A 22,014-nucleotide genomic window follows, 5' to 3' on the forward strand; every position below is an offset into this window, starting at 1 on the left:
TTTTTTTTTGCAGGTCGGAGGCTTGTTTTGGGCCATTATATTGAACTGCAACTGGCACTTCCAGATGCCTCATACACCTTTCTCCATATTTGCTGCGATTCAGGATGAACAGCAGTTTCAAGCCCACTGCTGAATATATACATCTATTTAAACAAAAATGTTCTTTCTCCCAACTTCACTGTAGTAATTTTTCTTTAAGCCTTGCACTGCTGCAGTCTGCCTTTTCAGAACAATGTGGACCACTTCCCATACCTTGGGAGCCTACTATCAAGCAAGGACAAAGTCCAACACCATCTTGACTGTGCCAGTGCAGTCTTTAGCCACCCGAGGAAAAGAGTGTTTGAAGACCATGATCTCAAACCTGGCACCAAGCTCATGGTCTAGAGCAGTACCTGCCCATGCTTCAGATATGCTTCAGAGACATGGACTATACACAGTAGGCACCTCAAAGCACTGGAGAAGTACCACCAACGCTGCCTCCACAAAATCCTGCAAATTCATTGGCAGGATAGGCGCACCGTCGACATTCTCTCTTAGGCCAACATCCCCAGCATCGAGGCACTGAGCACGCTCGATCAGCTTCGATGGGCGGACCACATTGTCCACATGCCCGATAGACTCCTGAAACAAGCACTCTACTCAGAGCTACTTTACGGCAGGCAAACCTCAGGAGGGCAGAGAAAACGCTTCAAGGACACCCTCAAAGCCTCCTGGAAAAAAAATGCAACATCTCCACTGACTCTTGGGAATCCCTGGCCCAAGACCGCTCAAAGTGGAAGAGGAGCATCCGTGAAGGCACCGGACACTTTGAGCCTCTTCGCTGGGAACACATGGAAGCCAAGTACAAACAGCGGAAGGAGCGTACAAAAAATCAAGCACCCCACCCACCCGTCCCTCCAACCACTCCACCTATGATAGACTGTAGATCCCGCAGAGGTCTCATCAGTCACCTTAGAACTCATTTTAGTATGGAAGCAAGTAATCCTTGACTTTGGGGGACTGCCCAAGAAGATTTCAGAACAATATTTAACTTATGGTTGAAAAGTTCCATATTGCTGCATACAAGTTCAGTTGAAATTTATGGGAAACCATTCGACGATGTAATCAAAATTTCAGTTACATCCTTCTCTAGTCTCTCCACATAACTGAGATCCCACATTCCTGGTACTGTTCTGAAATCTCCACTGCACCCTTTCCACCCTTGACATTCTTCCTAAAATGTGGCGCCCAGAATTGGCCACAATATGCAGCTGGGGTCTAGCCAGTGTTTTATAAAGGTTTAGCTTCCTTGTTTTTGTACTCTATGCTTCTATTTATAAAGCCAAGGATCCCATATGCCTTTTACGCAGCCTTCTCAACTTGCCCTACCACCTTCAAAGATTTGTGTACATACACCCCCAGGTCTCTCTGATCCTGCACCCCCTTTAAAATTGTACCAGTTTGTTGATATTGCCTCTTATTCTTCCTACTAAAATGAATTACTTCACACCTCTCTGCGTTAAATTTCATCTGCTATGTGTCTTCCCATTTCACCAGGCTATCTATTCTCCCGAAGTCGGTTACGATACTCCTCACCTTTTACATTTCCAAGTTTCGTGTCATCTGAAAACTTTGAAATTATGCCCTGTATATCCAAGTTTAGGTCAGTAATAGATATCAAAAAGCTAAAACACACAATCAGCAGTGTGCTGTCTTGCTACCCTACAAATCCACAATTCTTAAAATGGATTGGTGTGTGGGGGAATGAGAATTGCCCCATGGCAAGACAAACAGAAATTCTACAAACTATTCATCTGGGTCCCTCTCACACAAACTCTGTGGCCAGCTGTAGAAAACTGTTGGATGAGACTAGTTAGCAGGCTGCCAGAATATCCCCTTTCTCAGATATGCTTTTTGTAGTTCAAGTTCCAGACTTCACATGACTTGAAGATCCTTTTCTTACACCGTGGCCAAAGCTGCTCATTTTCATGCTGCTGCAGAAAATGTAATTACCACTGCAAAAAACAAAATAAAATGCAAGGAAACAAGCTGTGTAATAATACCAAAGATGGGTTTATTGATCAATGTTGTCATAATGACCGCTTTAAATTCATTAAGTTTTACAAACATCTCAAAAATAAAATTGGCCCTCCAATGTTGATAAAACAATGCTAAAAGATTTCTTTCATGTGAAAGAAAATAAAAGCAGTATTTTGCTTGAACATTTCAGCAGCTGTTACAAAACAATATAGACATTTAAAACACACCACATTCCACTTTTCTAAAAATTCTCAGAACATTTTTATCGCAACCAGACTGTGTTCAGCTGAGTTTGATTTTTGATGCTCGTGTCCATTTTGAGCACCTCTCGAATAGCCATAGTAGCGTAAGTGGAGGGAGGAAGAGAGAAATCCATTTTCAGGGCTTGAAATTTACCACCTGTAATAAGAAATAACTGCAAGATTAAATTTCAAAAAAATGTAGAGCTATCAGCCATTTATCAGCTGAACTGGTATTTATCAGAAATGATAACAGAACCACCGATGGGCTTTCATTGGGCTAGAGTTTCCCCAACCTGTTTTTCTGGCGCCCTCACCTGAGGTGCGCCGCTTTTGTCTGCCTCCAAGCGCGCCGAAAAAAGATGTCTGTAATCTGGCCGCTCCCCAGCCTCCTCGGTGGTGGCGCAGTGTGGCCCAATGGATTGGGGGCGGAGCCAGATCGCGGCGCTGAAAACAGTGCCGCGACCTCTGTACACGTGTGCTAGAGTCTGTGCGCATGTGCAGCAGGTCCTGGCAGGCCGTTTCTGCAAACATGCGCAGAAACCTATGTGGGAGGGGCCCAAAGCATGCCGCCCCTAGCCCTGGCCGAATGGGCTCCCTCATCGGCGGCCCGCTGCGTTCCCCAAGGTAGAACTTCTATTTTTTATTTGTTATTTACTGATTGATTTTGGTGCTTTAGGTGCAGGGTTCCTTCTATTTTGTGTGTTAATTAATTGCTTATTACTTTTTGTGCTTTGTTTGGTGCTTTAAATGTATTTACTTGCGCCGATTCCTTAACTTTAAGTAAGGTTTTTCTGTGAAGGCAGAAGTGACAATTTTCGCTGGCCTAAGTTAGTTTGGAGCAACTATTTGCTGGCCATACGCATAAAACAGGATTAAGTGGCTGGGAATGCCCCCTTTTGAAAAAAAAACAGAACTAAAAAAAGACCTAACTAACTCACTTACACTGGTGCAAATTAAATGGCCAGAACTGCAACTAAAAAGATAGTCCAGAAAAATCAAATTGCTCCCAAACAAATGGAGCAAATCCTGGGGAAATTTGGGCCCATTGTATTTTGCAAGAGGAAGGTGGCGTTACCAGAACTTTCACCATATTGTAATCATTTGAGAGAGCTTTTTCAAAGAAATAACGCAGAGAAACGATTCATTCTCTCCCTGCATATTTTAAAGCTGCAACAGGAAGCTATAGTTGAAGGGCTGAGATAAGGGGCAGGTCACCTGGAGATGTTTTCGCCAACCTGGAGTAAAATGTGTTTTTTTTTTAAATGTCCAGCTGGTGCCAATGCAAGAGAGACTTTAAATACACTTACAGGACATGAAATTTTAAAAAAAAATTCCTAGCAGCCTTTTCAGCCTGTCATCAATTGACATTAGGTGCCAGTAAAGGGTGTATGATCAAAATCTTGTAGATATTGAAATGTTAGCGATCAGAGCTTCTATATTTTAAACATGTTGGCTGCACAGCAACAACAACATGCATTTATATAGCACCGTTAACGTAGTGGAACCTCCCAAGGCACTTCACAGGAGCGTTAGTCAACAAAATCTGACATCGAGCCACAGAAGGAGATATGCGGATAGGCAACCAAAAGCTTGGTCAACGAGGTAGATTTTAAGGAGCATCTTATAAGAAGGAGAGAGAAGTAGAGAGGCGGAGAGGTTTGGAGGAATTCCAGAGCTTAGGGTCCATGCAGCTGAAGGCAAGGTCACCAATGGTGGAGTGATGAAAATCAGGGATGCGCAAGAGGCCAGAACTAGAGGAACACAGTGATCTCGGAGAGTTGTAGGGCTGGAGGAGGAGGTTAGAGAGATAGGGAGGGTTTAGGCCATGAAAAAATTTGAATATTGTGTTCAGCTTTGGTCTCCTAATCTGAGGAAGGATGTTCTTGCTATTGAGGGAGTGCAACGAAGGTTCACCAGACTGATTCCAGGGATGGCTGGACTGACATATGAGGAGAGACTGGATCAACTGGGCCTTTATACACTGGAGTTTAGAAGGATGAGAGGGGATCTCATAGAAACATAAGATTCTGACGGGACTGGACAGGTTAGATGCGGGAAGAATGTTCCCAATGTTGGGGAAGTCCAGAACCAGGGGACACAGCCTTAGGATAAGGGGCAGGCCATTTAGGACTGAGATGAGGAGAAACTTCTTCACTCAAGAGTTGTTAACTTGTGGAATTCCCTACCGTAGAGAGTTGTTGATGCCAGTTCATTAGATATATTCAAGAGGGAGTTAGATATGGCGCTTGCGGCTGAAGGGATCAAGGGGTATGGAGAGAAAGCAGGAATGATCAGCCATGATCTTATTGAATGGTGGTGCAGGCTCGAAGGACCCGATGGCCTAGTCCTGCACCTATTTTCTATGTTTCTATGTAAAACAAGGATGAGAATTTTTAAAAGCGAGGCATTGCCAGACCAGAAGCCAAAGTAGTCTAGCAAACACAGGGGTGATAGGTGAACAGGACTTGGTGTGCGTTAGGGTATGGGCATCAGAATTTTGGATGTGTTCAAGTTTGCAGAGGGTGTAAGGCAAGAGGCTGGCCTGGAGAGAATTGGAATAGTGGAGTCTAGAGGTAACAAAGGCAGGGATGAGGGTTTCAGCAGCAGATGAGCTGAGGCGGGGCGGAGAGGACAATGTTACAGAGGTGGAAGTCTTGGTGATGGAAAGGACATGGGGTCGGAAGCCCAGCTCAGAGTCAAATAGGATGCCAAGGTTGCAAACAGTTTGGTTCCGCCTCAGGCTGTCCAGGGAGAGCAATGGTGTTGGTGGCTGTTTGCGGTAGGAACTGAAGACAATGGCTTCGGCCTACCCAATATTTAGTTGGAGGAAATTTTTGATACTGGATGTCAGACAAGCAGCGTGACAAATCAGACGCAGGGGAGGTGCTGAGACAGGTGGTGGCGAGGTAGAGCAGCGTACATGTGAAACGTGACCAGGTGTTTTCGGATGATGTCACCAAGTGGCAGCATGTACATGAGAAATAGGAGGGGACCATGGATAGATCCTTGGGGAACTCCAGAAGTAACAGTGCTGGGGTGGGAAGAGAAGCCATTGGAGGTGATTCTCTGGATAAATAGGAATGGAACCAGGCGAGGACAGTTCCATTCAGCTAGACAACGGAGGAGAGGTGCTGGAGAAGAATGGAGTGGTCAACAATGTCAAAGGCTGCAGACAGGTCAAGAAGGATGAGGAGGGCATAGTTTACCACAATTACAGTCATTTGTGACTTTGATGAGGGCCATTTCAGTGCTGTGGCAGGGGCAGAAAATTGATTGGAGGGGTTGAAACATGGAGTTGCGGGGAAAGATGGGCACGGATTTGGAAGGCGACAGCATGTTTAAGGATTTTGGAGAGGAAAGGGAGGTTGGAGATGGGGTGGCAGTTTGAAAGGACAGAGGCTGAAGTTTGCAACAGCAGACAACAGTTAACAAAGTACTGCAGCAGCTCTCTATTCCTTTATCTAAATAATTGATATATATACCTGTACAGCGAAAAGATGAGGCCCCAGTAGAGATCCCGAAGAAAACCATTTGTCACATCCCGCCAGAGAATAAACCTTCGTCACACGGTTACCTCCAATTCCGTGCGTGCTCACTTTTGCTAATAATCTCTGGTGCAGAACCTTATCAAATGCCCACTGGATGTCCATTTAGATAGCATCCATAGACACACCCCCATCCACTATGCTAGTTACCGCAAAAAATTAAATTAGATTAGTCAGATATGATCTATACTTCATAAATCTTTGCTGACTCTCTGACCAATTCTTACTTGTCCAAGTGCTTAGTCTCTAATAGATTCCAGTAACTTCCCCATAACTGATGTTAACCTGACAGATCTATAGATTTCTGAATTTTTAAAAAAAAGTGACATTTTCAATTTTCCAATCCAAAGGCACAATTCAAGAAAGCATTGGAAAATGACCAATGTATCTGCAATTACCTCACCTATTTATTTTAATACCCTTAGGCAGAAACCAACAGGTCCTGTGACAAAAAAGTGTGATGATACAGGACATGAGTAGACTTTAGTTATATGAAAAGGATCAGCTGGTTAAGATAGTGTATAGTTGTGCTACACAGACCAACAAGATCCCAGCTCTGATCTCAGCCAGTTGCTATACTAAAGTTGGCCTTGGTGCCTCACAGGTTGGGGTGGAAAACAGGTCAAGGTTCACATTCTGATTGCTATCAGGTGACACCCAAGCTTGTGGATAACAAATAAGGACAGGTGTCCTTGGAGATGGAGCACGCGGTGTCCACCGGTACGCTCGCGGCCTTCCGCGAGAGGTGGGCACCGGAGGGACTGGAGTGCATCATCACGCCCGGCAACCAAATTTTAATTTGATTTTACGTTTTAAAGTTTAATTTGTTTTAATTGCCGGTGCTTTTAGTGTCCCCCTTCCCTTTTATAGGGGGCACTGGGGAAAATTGTGATTTTAGTGCCCAAAAAAAAACAAATAAGGACAGGATTTGGATTTAGCTTTTTTGTTGAATATCCTGACAACACTCACTGTCTAGGATCACACATGAAGAATGGCCAGTTGAGCAATTCACCAATGGTGACCAGTACCCATAGAACCATAACCCAGCAAAGAGGAAAGACCTTTCGTGCAGAGGAATGAAACGTGGCAGAAAAAAAACAGGACATTTGGGCTTTCAATGTTAGAGAATGGAATGCAAATTAGTTAATTTAGTATCAATTCAACATCAAGGTTCATTCCCAGGTCATATGTTTTTCCTACCTTTAGAGGATTCAGGTAAAGATGTTCCTTCCAGCTTTTCCACATCAGTGTGAACCAATGGAATTTTGTTATCATCATACACTAGAATCCCCCTGTGAATGAGATTTCCAACAAAAAAAAACACATTTCAGCAATCTGAAGGCAAAGAAATGCTTAACTTACCAGCATAACATGAGAATCATTTTGGAGTTTGAGTTATCGTATGAACATTCAAAAAAAGAGAAAAGCCCACCACATCCGGACACAGCAGCCTTGTGCATCATTTCCCACCTCCTACTCATGCAATCTCCTGCAAGAGGCATGAACAGAGAAAACCTGGGGCCAATTTTTTTAATGATTATGTAAATATTCCTCTTCAATCTCCTACAGCAGTCAAGCAAAGCTTCCGGAGACTGTGGTAGCCCATAAATTCTCCTGATCCCAGCCAGCCTGCAACTTATCTTCTAACTGGAAATGTCCTCCCCTTTCAGGAACTTGTGATGAGTTGCAGAGAATCCATACTCTCTTATATGCTTTGGTAATCAGTTCTAGAGGATGATTACTCTGACAAGAAATACCTCCCAAGTCCTAACATCTAACCTAAATCCTTGTATAAAGTGCAAATGCTCCAAACATATATATGCAAGTATGTAAGCTCTTGGTGAGAGACACAAGTGACGGACTGAGAACAATGCTCCACTTGGCACCCAATAGAATCTGCAAAAGCTCATGAACAGCCAAGCTGATGTGCACTTTAAATATCCCTCTGCATCACCAACTAGAAAATATACAACAATTCAAACCTTAAAACAGCACTTCTACCTCGCTTGCAGACAGTTATTTTCTATCATTAACTCTGCATAGGCAGTGAGTGGCAAACTTGTGGCTCTTCTGTTTCTGAAGTGTGGCTCTCATTATCCAAATTGACAATGGTATAGTTTCCCTTCCCTGCTGAACTGATGCAAACATGATCAGCAGTTGCTGTTGCAGGTTGGACAGCCAAAGCAGTTGTGCGTGCAGCACATAAGAGCATTATCAGAAACTGTACAGCAAAGTAACTGGGAGAAGAAGAAATGATATCCAGTGAGGAGAACTGCAGCTAGGTGTGGCAGAGAGCACCAGAAATGTAATCCAGCAGCGAGTCAGACATGAATTGTAGGACATAATTCTGTGGTCCATATTGCTCAGGGAAAGGAAATTATGATCACTGAAAAGCTAAAGCACAAAATTGAATCTAGGAGAAAAGTAGATTTTTGTGCAGCGCAAGTTCAATGCCTCGGCTATGTTGCAAGTGTTTTAAATGTACTTAGTTGAAAATATCAATATTTCTGCTGTTAAGGCACTCCAGTGATATGAATTATGTGGAACATCCGGGGTGGTTCCACTGTAACTAGCAGAGGCACTACTTTAAAGTTGCCTGAAGATCCCAGACCCTGGGAAATTATGAAACAGGTTGGGGACTTGGGAGCTAGAAGGATCTTTTCCTTTAAAATGGCACCGATGGCAGGTGTGTGGCTCTAGGGCTATTGGCACAATGGTACTCCTGAACATAAAAGTGACCCAACAAATTCAATGGCAGAAGTTCTTTGAGAGAATACGTTTCTCTTTCTGGCTCTTCAAATTTAAAAAGTTAGTCACAGGAACACCATTTACATAGCCATAGGAGATCTGCACTAGTACATTTAACGTCGTGTATATAGCAAACATATCCTATAGGTGTCACATTTGCTTCCTGTAATATTTCCCTTATTATCCCATCTTCTGATATAGCATAAGCAAAGCCACAGGAGATCTGCTTGCATATACAAACATGTACAAAGTCAAAATGCTCAATTGACTAATTTTGTTTCGGATAGGAAGGAATACCAACATTGTTCACTTCAAACACAATGATGAGTACAAAGACAACTAATCCAAATTCAGTGTTCGTGTATTTAAAAAAAAAATCTATTCAGACTTTAATACTCACCAGGTTACATTCTGAGGGCGAATAATGATCTTTCTGTATGCTCCTGATAATGAATAATCTCGAATTTTGTGTCTCATGTTATTTATATCCAAGCCATCTGCAGCCATCATTTCTTCATAAGCCTTGCCAACTTAAAATATACATATACACAGACACAAACATAACTATTAGAAATGTACCATTCTTCTACTACATAACTGTCCCATATTATATAAACACCAGTAACTATTTTACAGAACGATGGCAGCAAAGTGTCCTGAAACTATAAATCACAGTAAAACATTATTGTGCACCTTTATAAGATGGATTTTTTTCATTTCTAGTACAAGACATTGAATTATGCTGCATGAAAATATAATAGCAGAAAACAGAGCAATACTCAAACTCTTGCTGCCAGAACAGTGAATAAATTTGAAATCTACTGTGCAAAGAAACCGTCCCTATGCAGAGAGAAATCTACTCAAAGCTTGTTTTTCTTTGGCTTTATGGATCTCACCAACACAGTACGTCTGTAGTATATACTAGCTACCAATGGCACATTATGGCTACTGTATATCCCATCTGACACCAACACTCCATAGCCGCAATATATACTATTTACCACCTACTCTCTGGACTGCAGTATGCACCATCTACTACTGGCAAGCTGTGGCTGCAATATATATATATAATATATATATATATAAACTACCACACGCACCATCCAGACTTGGATACATAAATGCCAATCGTTAATCATTGGTATGTAAAATTCCTGGAATCCCCTACCTAAACACCAGGCCTGCAGAGGTTCAAGAAAAAAAGCCATCAATGCATTCTCAAAGTAGGGATGCTCAGTAAATGTCACCAGGTCAACATCATCCACATCACAAAAACATTTTTTTTTTAATCCACAAATAAAGCACCACTTTAGATACAGACCAGAGCTATACAGCAACCAAGTACTTCACATTTTGTGGAGGCCAGAAAGGATTCGCTACCAGACTGTGCATTTCTCTCTATTCATGTTTCCAATAGAGACTTCCAGTGGTCATACTATCTCACATACACATAAAATGTGAAGAATTCTTAAGATTGTCCCAAAAAGTATCTTTTGGGTTGCATTGATGCTGGGAATACAAATGTGGTAAGAAACCATCAATGAATTAGAGTAGTAATTCAGTGTGGGTAAACCTCAAGGACACAATTGCATGCAAAGTCCATCTGCCTGTACTTACAGCACTAGAGAACAAATGTGTCAAGATGGTAGACTCTGGATTAGCATCATTCTGACTAGTTTCTCAAAAAATAAGAGTTATGTCACAAAACTTAAAATGGTCATGAAGGCATTTTGGCTTAATTCTTTAGGGAATAATTCACTCATAATATCTGTCGAGATCAGTAACTTAGAATGTAATAAAGCTACAGTCTGCACTCTAATTTGCTGGACCCAAGCACATCAACACATTGCATTACTGGGTTTATCCCAAATACAGCTTTTTCTCTCATCTCAACATATTTGACATGAGATGTAAATACACATAAATGGATGAAGCACTTCCTAATAACTTACTTTTATGTTTTGGATAGAGAACATCAAATCCAGGCAAGGGCATCACTATATCATGTATAGAATGTTTCTCTACTTCAGATTCCTCAATTGGAACTGCTGTCACTGAAAATCAATAAAACAAGCAGCTTTTATCTCTTGGATATTAAATATTGATTCTTGATTCAAAGCATGATCTAGATAATTCTGTAAACCAACCAACACACCCATGTTCACATTGATGCAAATCAATTTCCGTGGAAAGTGATGCAAAAAAAAAATCAGAGCAAATTTTGAGGAGAAACATAGAAATTTACAGCTCAGAAGGAGGCCATTTCAGCACATTGTGTCTGCGGCAGCCGACAAAGAGCCGCATGGCCCTTCGTCAGCAGCCTTAAAGGTTACATACAAACCCATGAACAATAACAAAGGCAAAGAGCACCCAGCCCAACTAGTCCGCCCCACACCACTGGAACACCCCTTATACTAAAAACATCTACACTCCACCCCAACTGGAGCCATGTGATCTCCTGGGAGGCACAAAAACCAGATAAAAACTCAGGCCAATTTAGGGAGAAAAAATCTGGGAAAATTCCTCTCCGACCCATCCAGGCGATCGAAACTAGTCCAGGAGATCACCCTGGCCGTATTCTATTCCTTGCAGTACTTACCATTATATCTGCGCCGACCAACAAAAGGTCATCTAGTCTAATCCCAATTACCAGCTCTAGGTCCGTAACCCTGCAGGTTACGGCACTATGGCTCAAGATTCGGCCTGAGTCGTTCCTATTTTTTTGGAGCAACTAGTTGAGAATGGAGCATCTTAGAAATTGCAATTCTCGGCATTTAGTTTGCTCCAGTTCTAGTCAGTTAGAATACTTTCATTTTAGAACAGATTTTTTTTTCAAATGGGAGCGTGTCCAGCCACTTACGCCTGTTTTGCAAGTTTAGGCAGCAAAAACTTACTCCATTCTAAGTTAGTTTGGAGTAAGTGTAGATTTTTGTACACTCAGAAAAACCTTGCCTACACTTATAAATCAGGTGTAGGGAACGATAGATGATGGGGGGTGGGGGAAGGGAAGTTTACAAACATTAAACACTTCACTTTTACAAATAAAGAGCCATCATCAATAATAAATGATAAATAAATCAATAAATCAATCAAAAATTTTTTTAAAATAAAATATAAAAATTTTTTTAAAAAAATCAATCTAGTTAAAAATTATTTCTACTCACCTACTGTAGCACCGGGAGCCATCCAACAGCACGCTGGGACAGCCCCCCCAGTGTCTCTGTGTTTCTGAGAGCGAGGGGAGGAGTGGGGCGGGAGAGCGAGGGGAGGAGTGGGGCGGGAGAGCGAGGGGAGGAGTGGGGCGGGAGAGCGAGGGGAGGAGTGGGGCGGGAGAGCGAGGGGAGGAGTGGGGCGGGAGAGCGAGGGGAGGAGTGGGGCGGGAGAGCGAGGGGAGGAGTGGGGCGGGAGAGCGAGGGGAGGAGTGGGGCGGGAGAGCGAGGGGAGGAGTGGGGCGGGAGAGCGAGGGGAGGAGTGGGGCGGGAGAGCGAGGGGAGGAGTGGGGCGGGAGAGCGAGGGGAGGAGTGGGGCGGGAGAGCGAGGGGAGGAGTGGGGCGGGAGAGCGAGGGGAGGAGTGGGGCGGGAGAGCGAGGGGAGGAGTGGGGCGGGAGAGCGAGGGGAGGAGTGGGGCGGGAGAGCGAGGGGAGGAGTGGGGCGGGAGAGCGAGGGGAGGAGTGGGGCGGGAGAGCGAGGGGAGGAGTGGGGCGGGAGAGCGAGGGGAGGAGTGGGGCGGGAGAGCGAGGGGAGGAGTGGGGCGGGAGAGCGAGGGGAGGAGTGGGGCGGGAGAGCGAGGGGAGGAGTGGGGCGGGAGAGCGAGGGGAGGAGTGGGGCGGGAGAGCGAGGGGAGGAGTGGGGCGGGAGAGCGAGGGGAGGAGTGGGGCGGGAGAGCGAGGGGAGGAGTGGGGCGGGAGAGCGAGGGGAGGAGTGGGGCGGGAGAGCGAGGCGGGAGAGCGAGGGGAGGAGTGGGGGGGGAGAGCGAGGGGAGGGGGAGAGCGAGGGGAGGGGGAGAGCGAGGGGAGGAGTGGGGCGAGGGAGCGAGGGGAGGAGTGGGGCGGGGAGAGGAGGGGGTGAGGAGGGAGAGAAGAGGATGGTGGGGGGGTGAGGAGGGAGAGGAGGAGGGTAGCAGGGGGAGGGAGGGGAAGGCTGAACAGGAGGGAGGTCCAGTCTGATCTTCGCCCGGAGAGCCCATTCGGCCAGGGCTAGGCCCCTCCCACGCAGACTTGAGGGTGAGGAGCTACTGCACATGTGCACACACTCTAGCGTGCATGTGTAGAGGTCCCGGCACTGTTTTCAGCGCCGGGACCTGGCTCCGCCCCCGACCCCTTGTGCTGCACCACACTGAGCACGAAGATGTCCTGAGGAGACCGGAGAATCACAAATTAAGTTTTCGGCGCCCTTTTTCTTCCAGAAAGTTGACGCACCTTATCGAGATGTGCCGTTTTTCCAGAGGGTGGAAACTTGGACCCTTTAAGTGCCCATTCAACCATCTCTTAAAAGTGGAGAGGTCAACCATCTGACTATTGAGCCCACAAGAGCAAAATATGCAAGACCACCTGCAGTAGGTAGTGTCACACTGCTTGGACTTCATACAGGATGTACTTTAAATCAAGCTTGTGGGAGCTACACTTTAGAAAAGTGACCAGGCTGGCACAGTTGGGCCGAAGTTCATAAATTGCATCACAGATGTCCTTTTAGGGAAGGAAACCCCCCCCACCCTTACCCAGTCTGGCCTATTTGTGACTCCAATCTCCCATCAACGTGGTTTAGCTTGTCCTAAAGCAAGGAAGAAGCCGATTCTGTTCCAGCACTCCCATAAGAATAATTAGCTGCCTGATTAGGTACAACTCTGTGCATGCGTCAAAGATTGTTTGCCCACAGAACATTTCTGTCTCTAACCTCACAGTGCAAGGTGCAGTCAGCAGCATTGCTCTTGGTATCTAGCTGTGTATATTGTACAGATACAGGTTGGAGTTTGGTGGGTTGTAGTCCAGGTGCAACACAAAAGGAATCTCTCATTTACCTCCTTTCAGTACCAAATCTCCTGACACGACTTTAAGTCCATATTCTTCAATCCTTTTGCTCACTAGTTTATTCCACACATAGCTCTGATAACTGTGAATGTACATCAATCGATTATTTCTTGGAATCTGAAAATAAAGCAATATGTTAATTCAAATGGATTTTTCAAATCATATACACCTAAAAAAAAAAAGAAATCCAAAATAATTTTAAACAACAAGAAAAGGTTTTCCTCCAAGCTTTGAATTAGATTCATTTAAATTGATGTCCAAGGTTATTTATGATGAATACATGCAAACCTGCTGAGCTTTAAATTAAGATAGTTCTACTGCAAGTAAGGAATGGCTTTCAATAATGACATTACGAACACAATTCAGAACCTGGATAAAAATCAACTCTATCAACCCTACTTAAAACATAGCAAAAGGATTCTTTGGGCGACAAGAATTACGTGGAATATACAGCACCGAAACAGGCCATTTGGCCCAGCCAGTCCACACCGGCGTTTATGCTCCGCTTGAGCATGTATGAGCTGAAACTTACCATACCAAACGCTGATACAATGTTCTTCATTCCATATTTTGCCAGCCCTCGCAGCAACTGTCCTTCTACACACCTTTTCACAGGAAGCTTTTTCAATGCAGCCTCAGGGTCCTTCGTTTTAGCCCATTCCTCTCTGCATTTCACCATATAACCTCTCTCTGCTAGAGGCAAGATAGAAATGGTACAAAACATTTCTAAACCTTTCTAAGCAAATGCAACAAATCTTCTGGATAAACATTCATATTTGGCAATATCAGATATGCATAAACATGTCTAGCAATTCCTACCTCCAGGACGAGGCTTTAGGATTAGATCCATTACTTCACTCCATTTGTTATGCAGAATTGCTCTAAACAACATAACCAGTTATGACAATCAAAACACATGTCCAATAAAACACAACAGGTCGTCATTGGCCAGAAAATAATTGCAAATGTAAAAGAAACAGAACAAAATATTTTGAATGAACGTATGTATTTTGGTGGAATTCAAACTTTTAATTTGTTTTTCCCCCTCCTCACACAGTAATGCAGGCTGCCTTAAACACAATAAAATCAGTAATAATGCTTGATGTTGCCATCCTAATGTAATAGGAAGCTTAATTCAAAAGAACACAGCACACATGGTCCTGAATTAACAAAAACATGGCAGAGAAGCTGCAGCCATTTGCAACCCTGTGGAGTTATGATGGCCACATGGACTGAAAGACTTTCATACATATAACCCACATATGTATCACATAAGCTCACTGGTGGAAGCCAAATTTCACCAATTGGATTCTGTACCAATAGTCATAAATTTTTACCAATTTAGATCACCGTGCTATCTGGTTTCTTCAAAACCACAGTTGAGACACTTGGGCTGTCCATAGGATAAGGACGCGAAGAGAACGAGAAATGTATTTATTAATGTTTGTGAAGAGACCCACATAGAATTCAGCCAGCCTACTGCAGTGGTTCCCACAAAATAGTTGAGTTGTTACTTAGCTGCAGAGACTATTTCAAAGGAATTGAGAGTTTTAATGTGGCTTTTAGAGAAACCAGATATTGGTAACAGAAAAAAAAATCAATTCTTTAAAAACACTGGTGGGGATACTCAGGTATCCAGGCAAATTCTGCAACCACAATTGGAGTTTACAAATTGAGACATTTGAACCATTTGCATGAGGAACAGGAACTGCTAGAATCCTGTGCTTCCTTTGCAAGATCAAAGTTCAGGAATATTGGCTCAAAAATTGCCTTGGCAGGCCAACAAACTGCATGCGCTGTTAGTTAGACTTCCTCTTGCCCGTTTAATGTTGACGATATTTTGCCTTGCTAGTTGGCGGAGGAGAGATGGAAACAGCACGGCACCATCTACAGGTCATCTGGAATCTGAGTGAACAGGCAAGCAACTGTGTATATATCCTTAACCAATCAGCTTGAAAGATTGTGAAATGAACAGTGCAAGGAAGTGCAAGTTAGAATGGTGAATTTGTGTCAAATCAGAGAGAGAGAAAAATGAAGAGAGGATGAGAAAAACTGGATTAATTGACAGAGAATAAAAAAAGACAGGAAAAAGTTCCCCCAAAAATTCTGAATTAAAAAAATCTCCAACAACAATTAAAACTTGAAGGAATGAAATGCCACACTTATAATAGTTAATTTTCAGTACCAGTGAGGTTGACTAGCAGTAATAACACTTATGTTGTTAAAAGGGTACTTAGATTGAAATGGGCAAACCCTAACTTTCTGTGGCCAATCTCACGCCAATCAATGTATTTGAAAGGGGAGCCATTTTCATGAAGCTAATGGTGAAATGGCGCATCTGGGACAGCAACTTTTGGTTTTCTGCATATAATCGCGCATTTGCCATCACCTGAAGTTGCTGCGGAATTGGCACATAAATAAGGATGAGCGCCATTAGCCCTGCGTTACTTTGAGAGAAATGTTTGGGTCACTGTTGTTTATCACATACTGGTGATCAAAGTTTTGGCTGAAGTTGGATACCACTGTAGAACTGCACAAACTCCAGCAAGAACAACATTTTTCCTGTCAATGTTGTCATTATCTGTGCAAGAGAGAGTGATAAGCGACTGGCAGCCTTTTGTCAGGACTGGTCAGAGAAGTGAAATAGCAGTGTGGCTTGTAAAATGTCCCCCGAGGAGGTCAATGGTAAATCCTCATCCTGGAAGGTGGTTGTGCAGTTTGATCTCCACAAGGGAGGAATTGGAGGAAAGCAGAAGAGGAGGTGAAGGGAAGGTAGAGAATGAGGAGGGAGAAATAGATGGAGGTGATGTGGCAAGCAAGGGACGATTGTAAAGGGGATATGTTGCCAGGTTTTAAGTTCTACGGCAGCTTTCAAGATGCAAAGCGGATCATCTGTTGCATTTAATTGAGGCTGAGGTGACTGGTGGCTCACTCGGAGAACACGATTCGACTATCGAATGGCAGCACTAGTACAGTGAGACTGGGGATTTCGTCATCATGATTAGAGCCGGACAGATTTTGGAAGTCTGATGTGTTTGACAACCACGTGGCCTGGTGCTGGTTGGATAGAGCTGCAGCGCAGCCAAGGCCACTGAAGGACAGGAGGGCCGTGAATCAATGGGTTGATAAGGTCTGGCAGGAGGTCAGCCACAGTAACAGCTGGCTTGAATTGTGAGGTGATTGGAGCATCTATTGTGTATGCAATATGGGACAAGAAAGATTTGGAAAAGAGGATATGTGGCAATGGTGCTTTAAGGGAAAAAGGGTCCTGCAGAAAGGAAGCATCAAATTTTCTTGCTAACTTTACTTCACACCTTGCTTTTCCTTTACCACCATGGTTGCAGCTACCTCAGTTGAGCTTTCAAAATTTAGGCTGCTCACTGAGCACTGAGTGGGAAAACAGCAGTTTTATTTTCTAAGCACTCATTGCACTTGTAATGTTTTGCCAACTACAGTCATGGTGCAGTGAGTTTCTGAAAACTAAAGTGCAGGCTTCCCAGCCCAGAGTTCAATGCTGGGGAACTGGCAATGAACAGATTATATTTTATAGACAGAAACAGGCAAAACCCTTGTTTAAACTGGCATGTTTGCCTTACCAATATGATCATTTGAAATACAACTAACGTTTTAGGACCAAACTCAGTTCCATTCAAAGGTTAACAACTTTTTGGCAGCTTAATATAAAATGAAGATAGTAACATTAATATTTAATGTTGCTTGGTTTAACTTTATCAATAACAAGTCAAAAGTTTGTAAACTAAATCCAGTAATACACTGCTGCAATATTATAGATCGTTTAGTGAAAACAAGATTAGTAACTGTTTTACAAAAAAGATTTATTTTGTTTATTAACATTTTTTGTTCTAACACTGAGGAAGATTCAGGATCAGACTTAGCTCAGTGGTACCATTCTCACCTCCAAGTCAGAAGGTCGTGGGTTCAAGCACCCCACCAGAGACTGGAGCATATAATCCAGGCTGATTTTTCAATACTGCACTGAAGTGATTGCTGCATTACCAGAGGCACCATTTTTCGAAGATGGCCCGTCTACCTGTTCAGTTGGACATAAAAAGTTCTCACAAGAAACTATTCTCTTGCCAACTTTTATCCCTCAATCAACACCACTAAGAAATGATCTGATCATTTATCTCATTGTGCTTTTTGGGACCTTATTGCAGCTTTTATCTACAACTCTGGCTGCACTTCAAAAGTACTTCATTGGGTGTGAATCACGTTGGGATGTCTGAGGATGTAGAATTGCTTTTTAAATGCAAGCTCTTTTTGTTTCCTTTTTTTCCTGGTCATGTTGTGAGGTGAATTAGCTTCAGTTGTCAAAAGTGTGTTCACTTACAGCATATGACAGGTATTCAGCATGTGGGGTTTGGTATGTTTGTTTTAGGTGCTTCATTTTTATTTTCATTGGGAACTGTGAAAGTACCACCTGAAATATATAAACAATTACATTCTCTCTCTCTCTCTCTTCCCACTCCCGCCACCACTCTTCAGATAAACAACTTTGGCAGTCCTGAAGAATTTATCCTGAAGCAGCTAGCTTTAATTAGCCTTCAGAGCAGGGTGCTTTACTGCCCAGTTTCTACGGTAATTAAGAAAAGGAAGATATAACTTACTTTCCTACTTGATAAGTAGGAACTGCTGTTGTTCCAAATCTCTGCATTCCATAGTAGTTTATAAATCCAATGTCCCTGAGTGAAGTCATTGCTTGCTCTACCTGCTCATTTGATCCAGTGATATTCCTAATAAATTGCAAATAAAATTAGTATAACCAATAAAGTTGTCCACATCTAGTTACAAGATCTAATTTTGCACAGAAGAGAGTTACATCATGTTAAAACCAAAACATACCAGTGCTAAACAGATCCTAATGGTTCATTTGTCCTTTTAGCTGTTTTTTTAAAAAAAACAACTCGCTACACTAAATCAGTTGTTTGTGCTGCCAAATAAACAAAGTCTACTGCTGACTATGCTTCTCCCACACCTCACTGATAAAGTTCAGTTTTCAGGCTTCTGAGGCGCCTTTGTAAGTGTGCAACTGTGGGACAAACAACCATTCCTACAGGCAAACCTGGAACAATGAAACATTTTATATTAGCAGTTAAGACAGACTTCCAATTTGATAAGGTTTTGTTTCTTGCCTCAAGGGCAGTTGTTGCAAGTCAAACAAAAGTGAGGTTTTAGATAAACAATGCCCGTCAAATACTGTTCCAATATATAGACAGCCTTTATTAAAGAAAGATTTGCATGTTAAAAGCTGCCGATATCCATACATTCTATTAGTAATCAGTTCCTTTATCTTGACTGTAGATTTCACTGTCCATCATAACAAACCAAATTCACTGCATTTTCTCCATTAAGGTACAAAGTCCTTAGGGACACTACATAAAAGCAGCCTTGGATCCATACGAGATCCAAGTCTAAGATATGAGGTGGATTTGACAAAGAGAAAACAGCCACATGGAGGGAGATCACCAGTCTACACCGGTCACTTAGCATGCAGAAGGGGGAAGCCAGCCTCCCATCAGCTGGTGGTAAATTAACTAGGTACACCCTATTCATTGAACTTGGACACCTAGGTGGCTGGCATAATCACATGACTTGGAGTCGGTCACTACAATGAAGCAGATCCTTCAACAAATGCTGTGGGAACTCATAAGGTTTTGAGACAACAGCCGCCATAAAAATATGGCCTGGAAGTTGCACATGTGCTCTTATATCCTGGGCTTAGAGCCTACCACAACTGGATTACAGAGGTGCAAGCAAAAGCTTCTAAATTTACAAGTGGAACTATTATTTAATAGAACATGGTATGTGTCCATAGTGCGATCGGGATGATATTAGGAATGTACACATATTTTATGTTGAATCGTGTTGCTCACCATACTGCTCAGGAAGAGGTCATGGTACTTAGCAGTTGTGTGTTTAAATGGAGAAATGGAGGTGGGGGAGGGGGGGCAGAAGAAAGAGAGAAAAGACTCTCTGTGGGGTCAAGTTGGCTCAAAGATGATGCACTGGATAACAGCAGACTCAATAATGAATTACCGGGTAATACTTCTACTATAGGGAGCCGCTAATAATTGACGTCTGTTTCATTGATGGTACCTAGAAAGGTACACCCGTCATTGGGAACTCAGCTCCAGATAACGCTACAAACCAATGTCCCAACAGATGGTGGTCAAAGTGGGACAAGCGGCAAGTAAAAACATGATTCTGGACACAAGGTTGGACTATTTCGTGGATCAACTAGGCAAGGAAGCAATGTGAATAGAGGCGCTATTGAATCGAGTGTTAAGCAAGAGCCAGGAGATAGTAGAACAGATTAGAGTCAGAACATCTTACCAAGTGAGCACAATATGGTGGAGTTTAGGGTTAGGCTTACGATGAAAGAAAAAATGAACATAACAGAAACATTCAACTTTACAATGGCAGATTTTTAAGAGATGGGCTAAAGAAAATGGAATCGGCACTATTAAAAGAAACAAATAGTTTTAGAGCTACTATACAGAGTATAGAACAAATACACATTGACTAGGGTGGCTTAGGTCAAACAATAGGGGAAAACAAACCAAATATGAAGCACTCTGGATGGGTTGATAAGTGTCAAATGACATTTAATGTGGATAAATGTAATAAGACTAGGGAAGGGAAATAAAAAGTGGTAATACAGAGCAAATAGTGCTTGGCTACAGGACAATCCAGGAGAATGGTAATGATGGATTGCTCACTTAAACTAATAATGCAGTGTGCAGCAGTAGTAAGGAAAGCTAAACAGATGGAGCAAAATTCGAGAAGCTGATAATGAGTCTGCACAAGGCGCTGGTATGGCTATACTTGGAGCACTGTGAATAATTCTGGTCACCATACTAGACAGCAAGAATATGAAGATTAGTGTTGATACAGAAAAAGGAAACCAAATCGATGTCTAGCCATAACACAAGGTTGAAAAGCCTGGGATAATTTACTCTAAAGGGAAACGATATTATTCAAGATCCTCAAGGGAAAATATAAATTGAATCCAGATATGTTCAGGGCTGCCACAAATTCTAGAACCAGAGACACTTACACAAGCTTAGAAGAGTGAAGGTGCGCAGAAACCAACTACTTTACAGAGAGGGTAATGAATGTGTGGAAGAGACTACCCAGAGGGGCAACTACTTTTTAATTTTTTTTCGGAAGAATTGGATAAATATTTGAGGAAATGGGTGATTGAGGTACATTCATTTCTGGGACCAGCCAGCCGGATTATAGTATTTTCCCATGTTCCTATTTAAGTTTACTAGTGCCCTATATGCTGCTAATCTGCACAGCAATCATGGAAAAATTCAGTCAGATCATCTTACTTCCCTGTCTGTGACAGCAGAGGGACTACAAAGTGACGGAATCTGTAAGAGATTAACTATTATTCGGCTCAACATTTGGAATGAGAAGGACTTCCATGAAATATAGCTAATGTCTTCTAGAGTCCAATGAACATTGATTTACCATTACAGTTCTAATAGATTTTTCTTGTACTTCTTTAATAATCTTACCTCAGAACAACTGTAAAATGATTTCCTTGCAATTCGCCCAACTTCAGGGGATATTTTTTGTAACTGAAATTCCCTAGCTTGAAGTTCATTAAACATTTGTTCAGATGAGAAAGCCTCTGTGCTGTGATTCTGTAAACAAATTCAAGTATATAGCATCTGTATGACATGGGAAATTAGATCATTCTCGTCAGCATATTCCTCCCAAAACACATGGTCAGGATACTAAAGCTTGAGATTCCCATAGCGCTTGAAATTATATTAATATTGAAAACATTCAAAAAGATAGATTACAAATTTGGACCGCAACATCATTTAAAATTGACAAGCTTTCAATAGGTAGATTTCACCAAATTTCAACTGAACCCCTGAATGAAGCACTCTGTTCCCTTGGCTAGTGACCCACCAAAATAACATTAAATCTACAATGCAAACTACTTAATACTGATGTAGGTACAGTTAACACCTCCTTTTTATTAATGGCTGTGCTACTCAGTCAGTGACGATTCCCCACCCGCTCTTTAACAAAAGACTTGCATTTATATAGCGTCCTTCACGGCCATCAAACGTCTCAAAGTGCTTTACAGCCAATGAAGTACTTTTGGAGTGTAGTCACTGTTGTAATATGGGAAATAGGACTAAAACATCACTGGGGGAGTCAGAAAAATGGCCCAATGCACAAAGCCCTGGCAATTTGAAGAGTTATACATTAAATGTCTCAAAGGTTACAGTCTAATTAAACTGCAATGTCTGCAGCAAAGTATAACCAAAGCATGGAGGAACCCCCGAAGATATTACTGACTTGCAACGAGAGCAATCTATTTTAAGGTTTGGGAGAACAGTCCATTACAAGCACATAACCAGTTATATGTTGCTGCCAAAGTAGTATTTA

The 22,014-nt window shown here is 42.6% G+C and overlaps 1 protein-coding gene and 1 long non-coding RNA gene across 3 annotated transcripts in view; one reads left to right on the forward strand and one right to left on the reverse strand.

Moving 5' to 3' along the window:
- The window catches only part of LOC139278485 (uncharacterized), a 48,796-nt gene that overhangs the window by 11,979 nt on the left and 14,803 nt on the right, over positions 1–22,014 (forward strand). The window lies entirely within an intron of this gene.
- The window catches only part of pus7 (pseudouridine synthase 7), a 53,680-nt gene continuing 33,697 nt past the window's right edge, over positions 2,032–22,014 (reverse strand). Inside the window, exons 8-16 of one of the 2 annotated variants that reach the window (XM_070897311.1) lie at positions 21,126–21,254; positions 18,210–18,335; positions 14,401–14,462; positions 14,114–14,271; positions 13,572–13,698; positions 10,507–10,608; positions 8,955–9,084; positions 7,007–7,098; positions 2,032–2,418 (exon numbers count right to left, since the gene is read on the reverse strand). In XM_070897311.1, coding sequence (XP_070753412.1) covers positions 2,282–2,418; positions 7,007–7,098; positions 8,955–9,084; positions 10,507–10,608; positions 13,572–13,698; positions 14,114–14,271; positions 14,401–14,462; positions 18,210–18,335; positions 21,126–21,254 — 1,063 coding nt within the window. In that variant the 3' untranslated portion in view covers positions 2,032–2,281. Of the gene's footprint in view, positions 2,419–7,006; positions 7,099–8,954; positions 9,085–10,506; positions 10,609–13,571; positions 13,699–14,113; positions 14,275–14,400; positions 14,463–18,209; positions 18,336–21,125; positions 21,255–22,014 lie in introns of both variants that reach the window. The other variant, XM_070897310.1, reaches the window with a different exon arrangement.

This window comes from Pristiophorus japonicus, chromosome 13 (assembly GCF_044704955.1).
Source record: "Pristiophorus japonicus isolate sPriJap1 chromosome 13, sPriJap1.hap1, whole genome shotgun sequence".
NCBI classification, from domain to species: Eukaryota; Metazoa; Chordata; class Chondrichthyes; family Pristiophoridae; genus Pristiophorus; species Pristiophorus japonicus.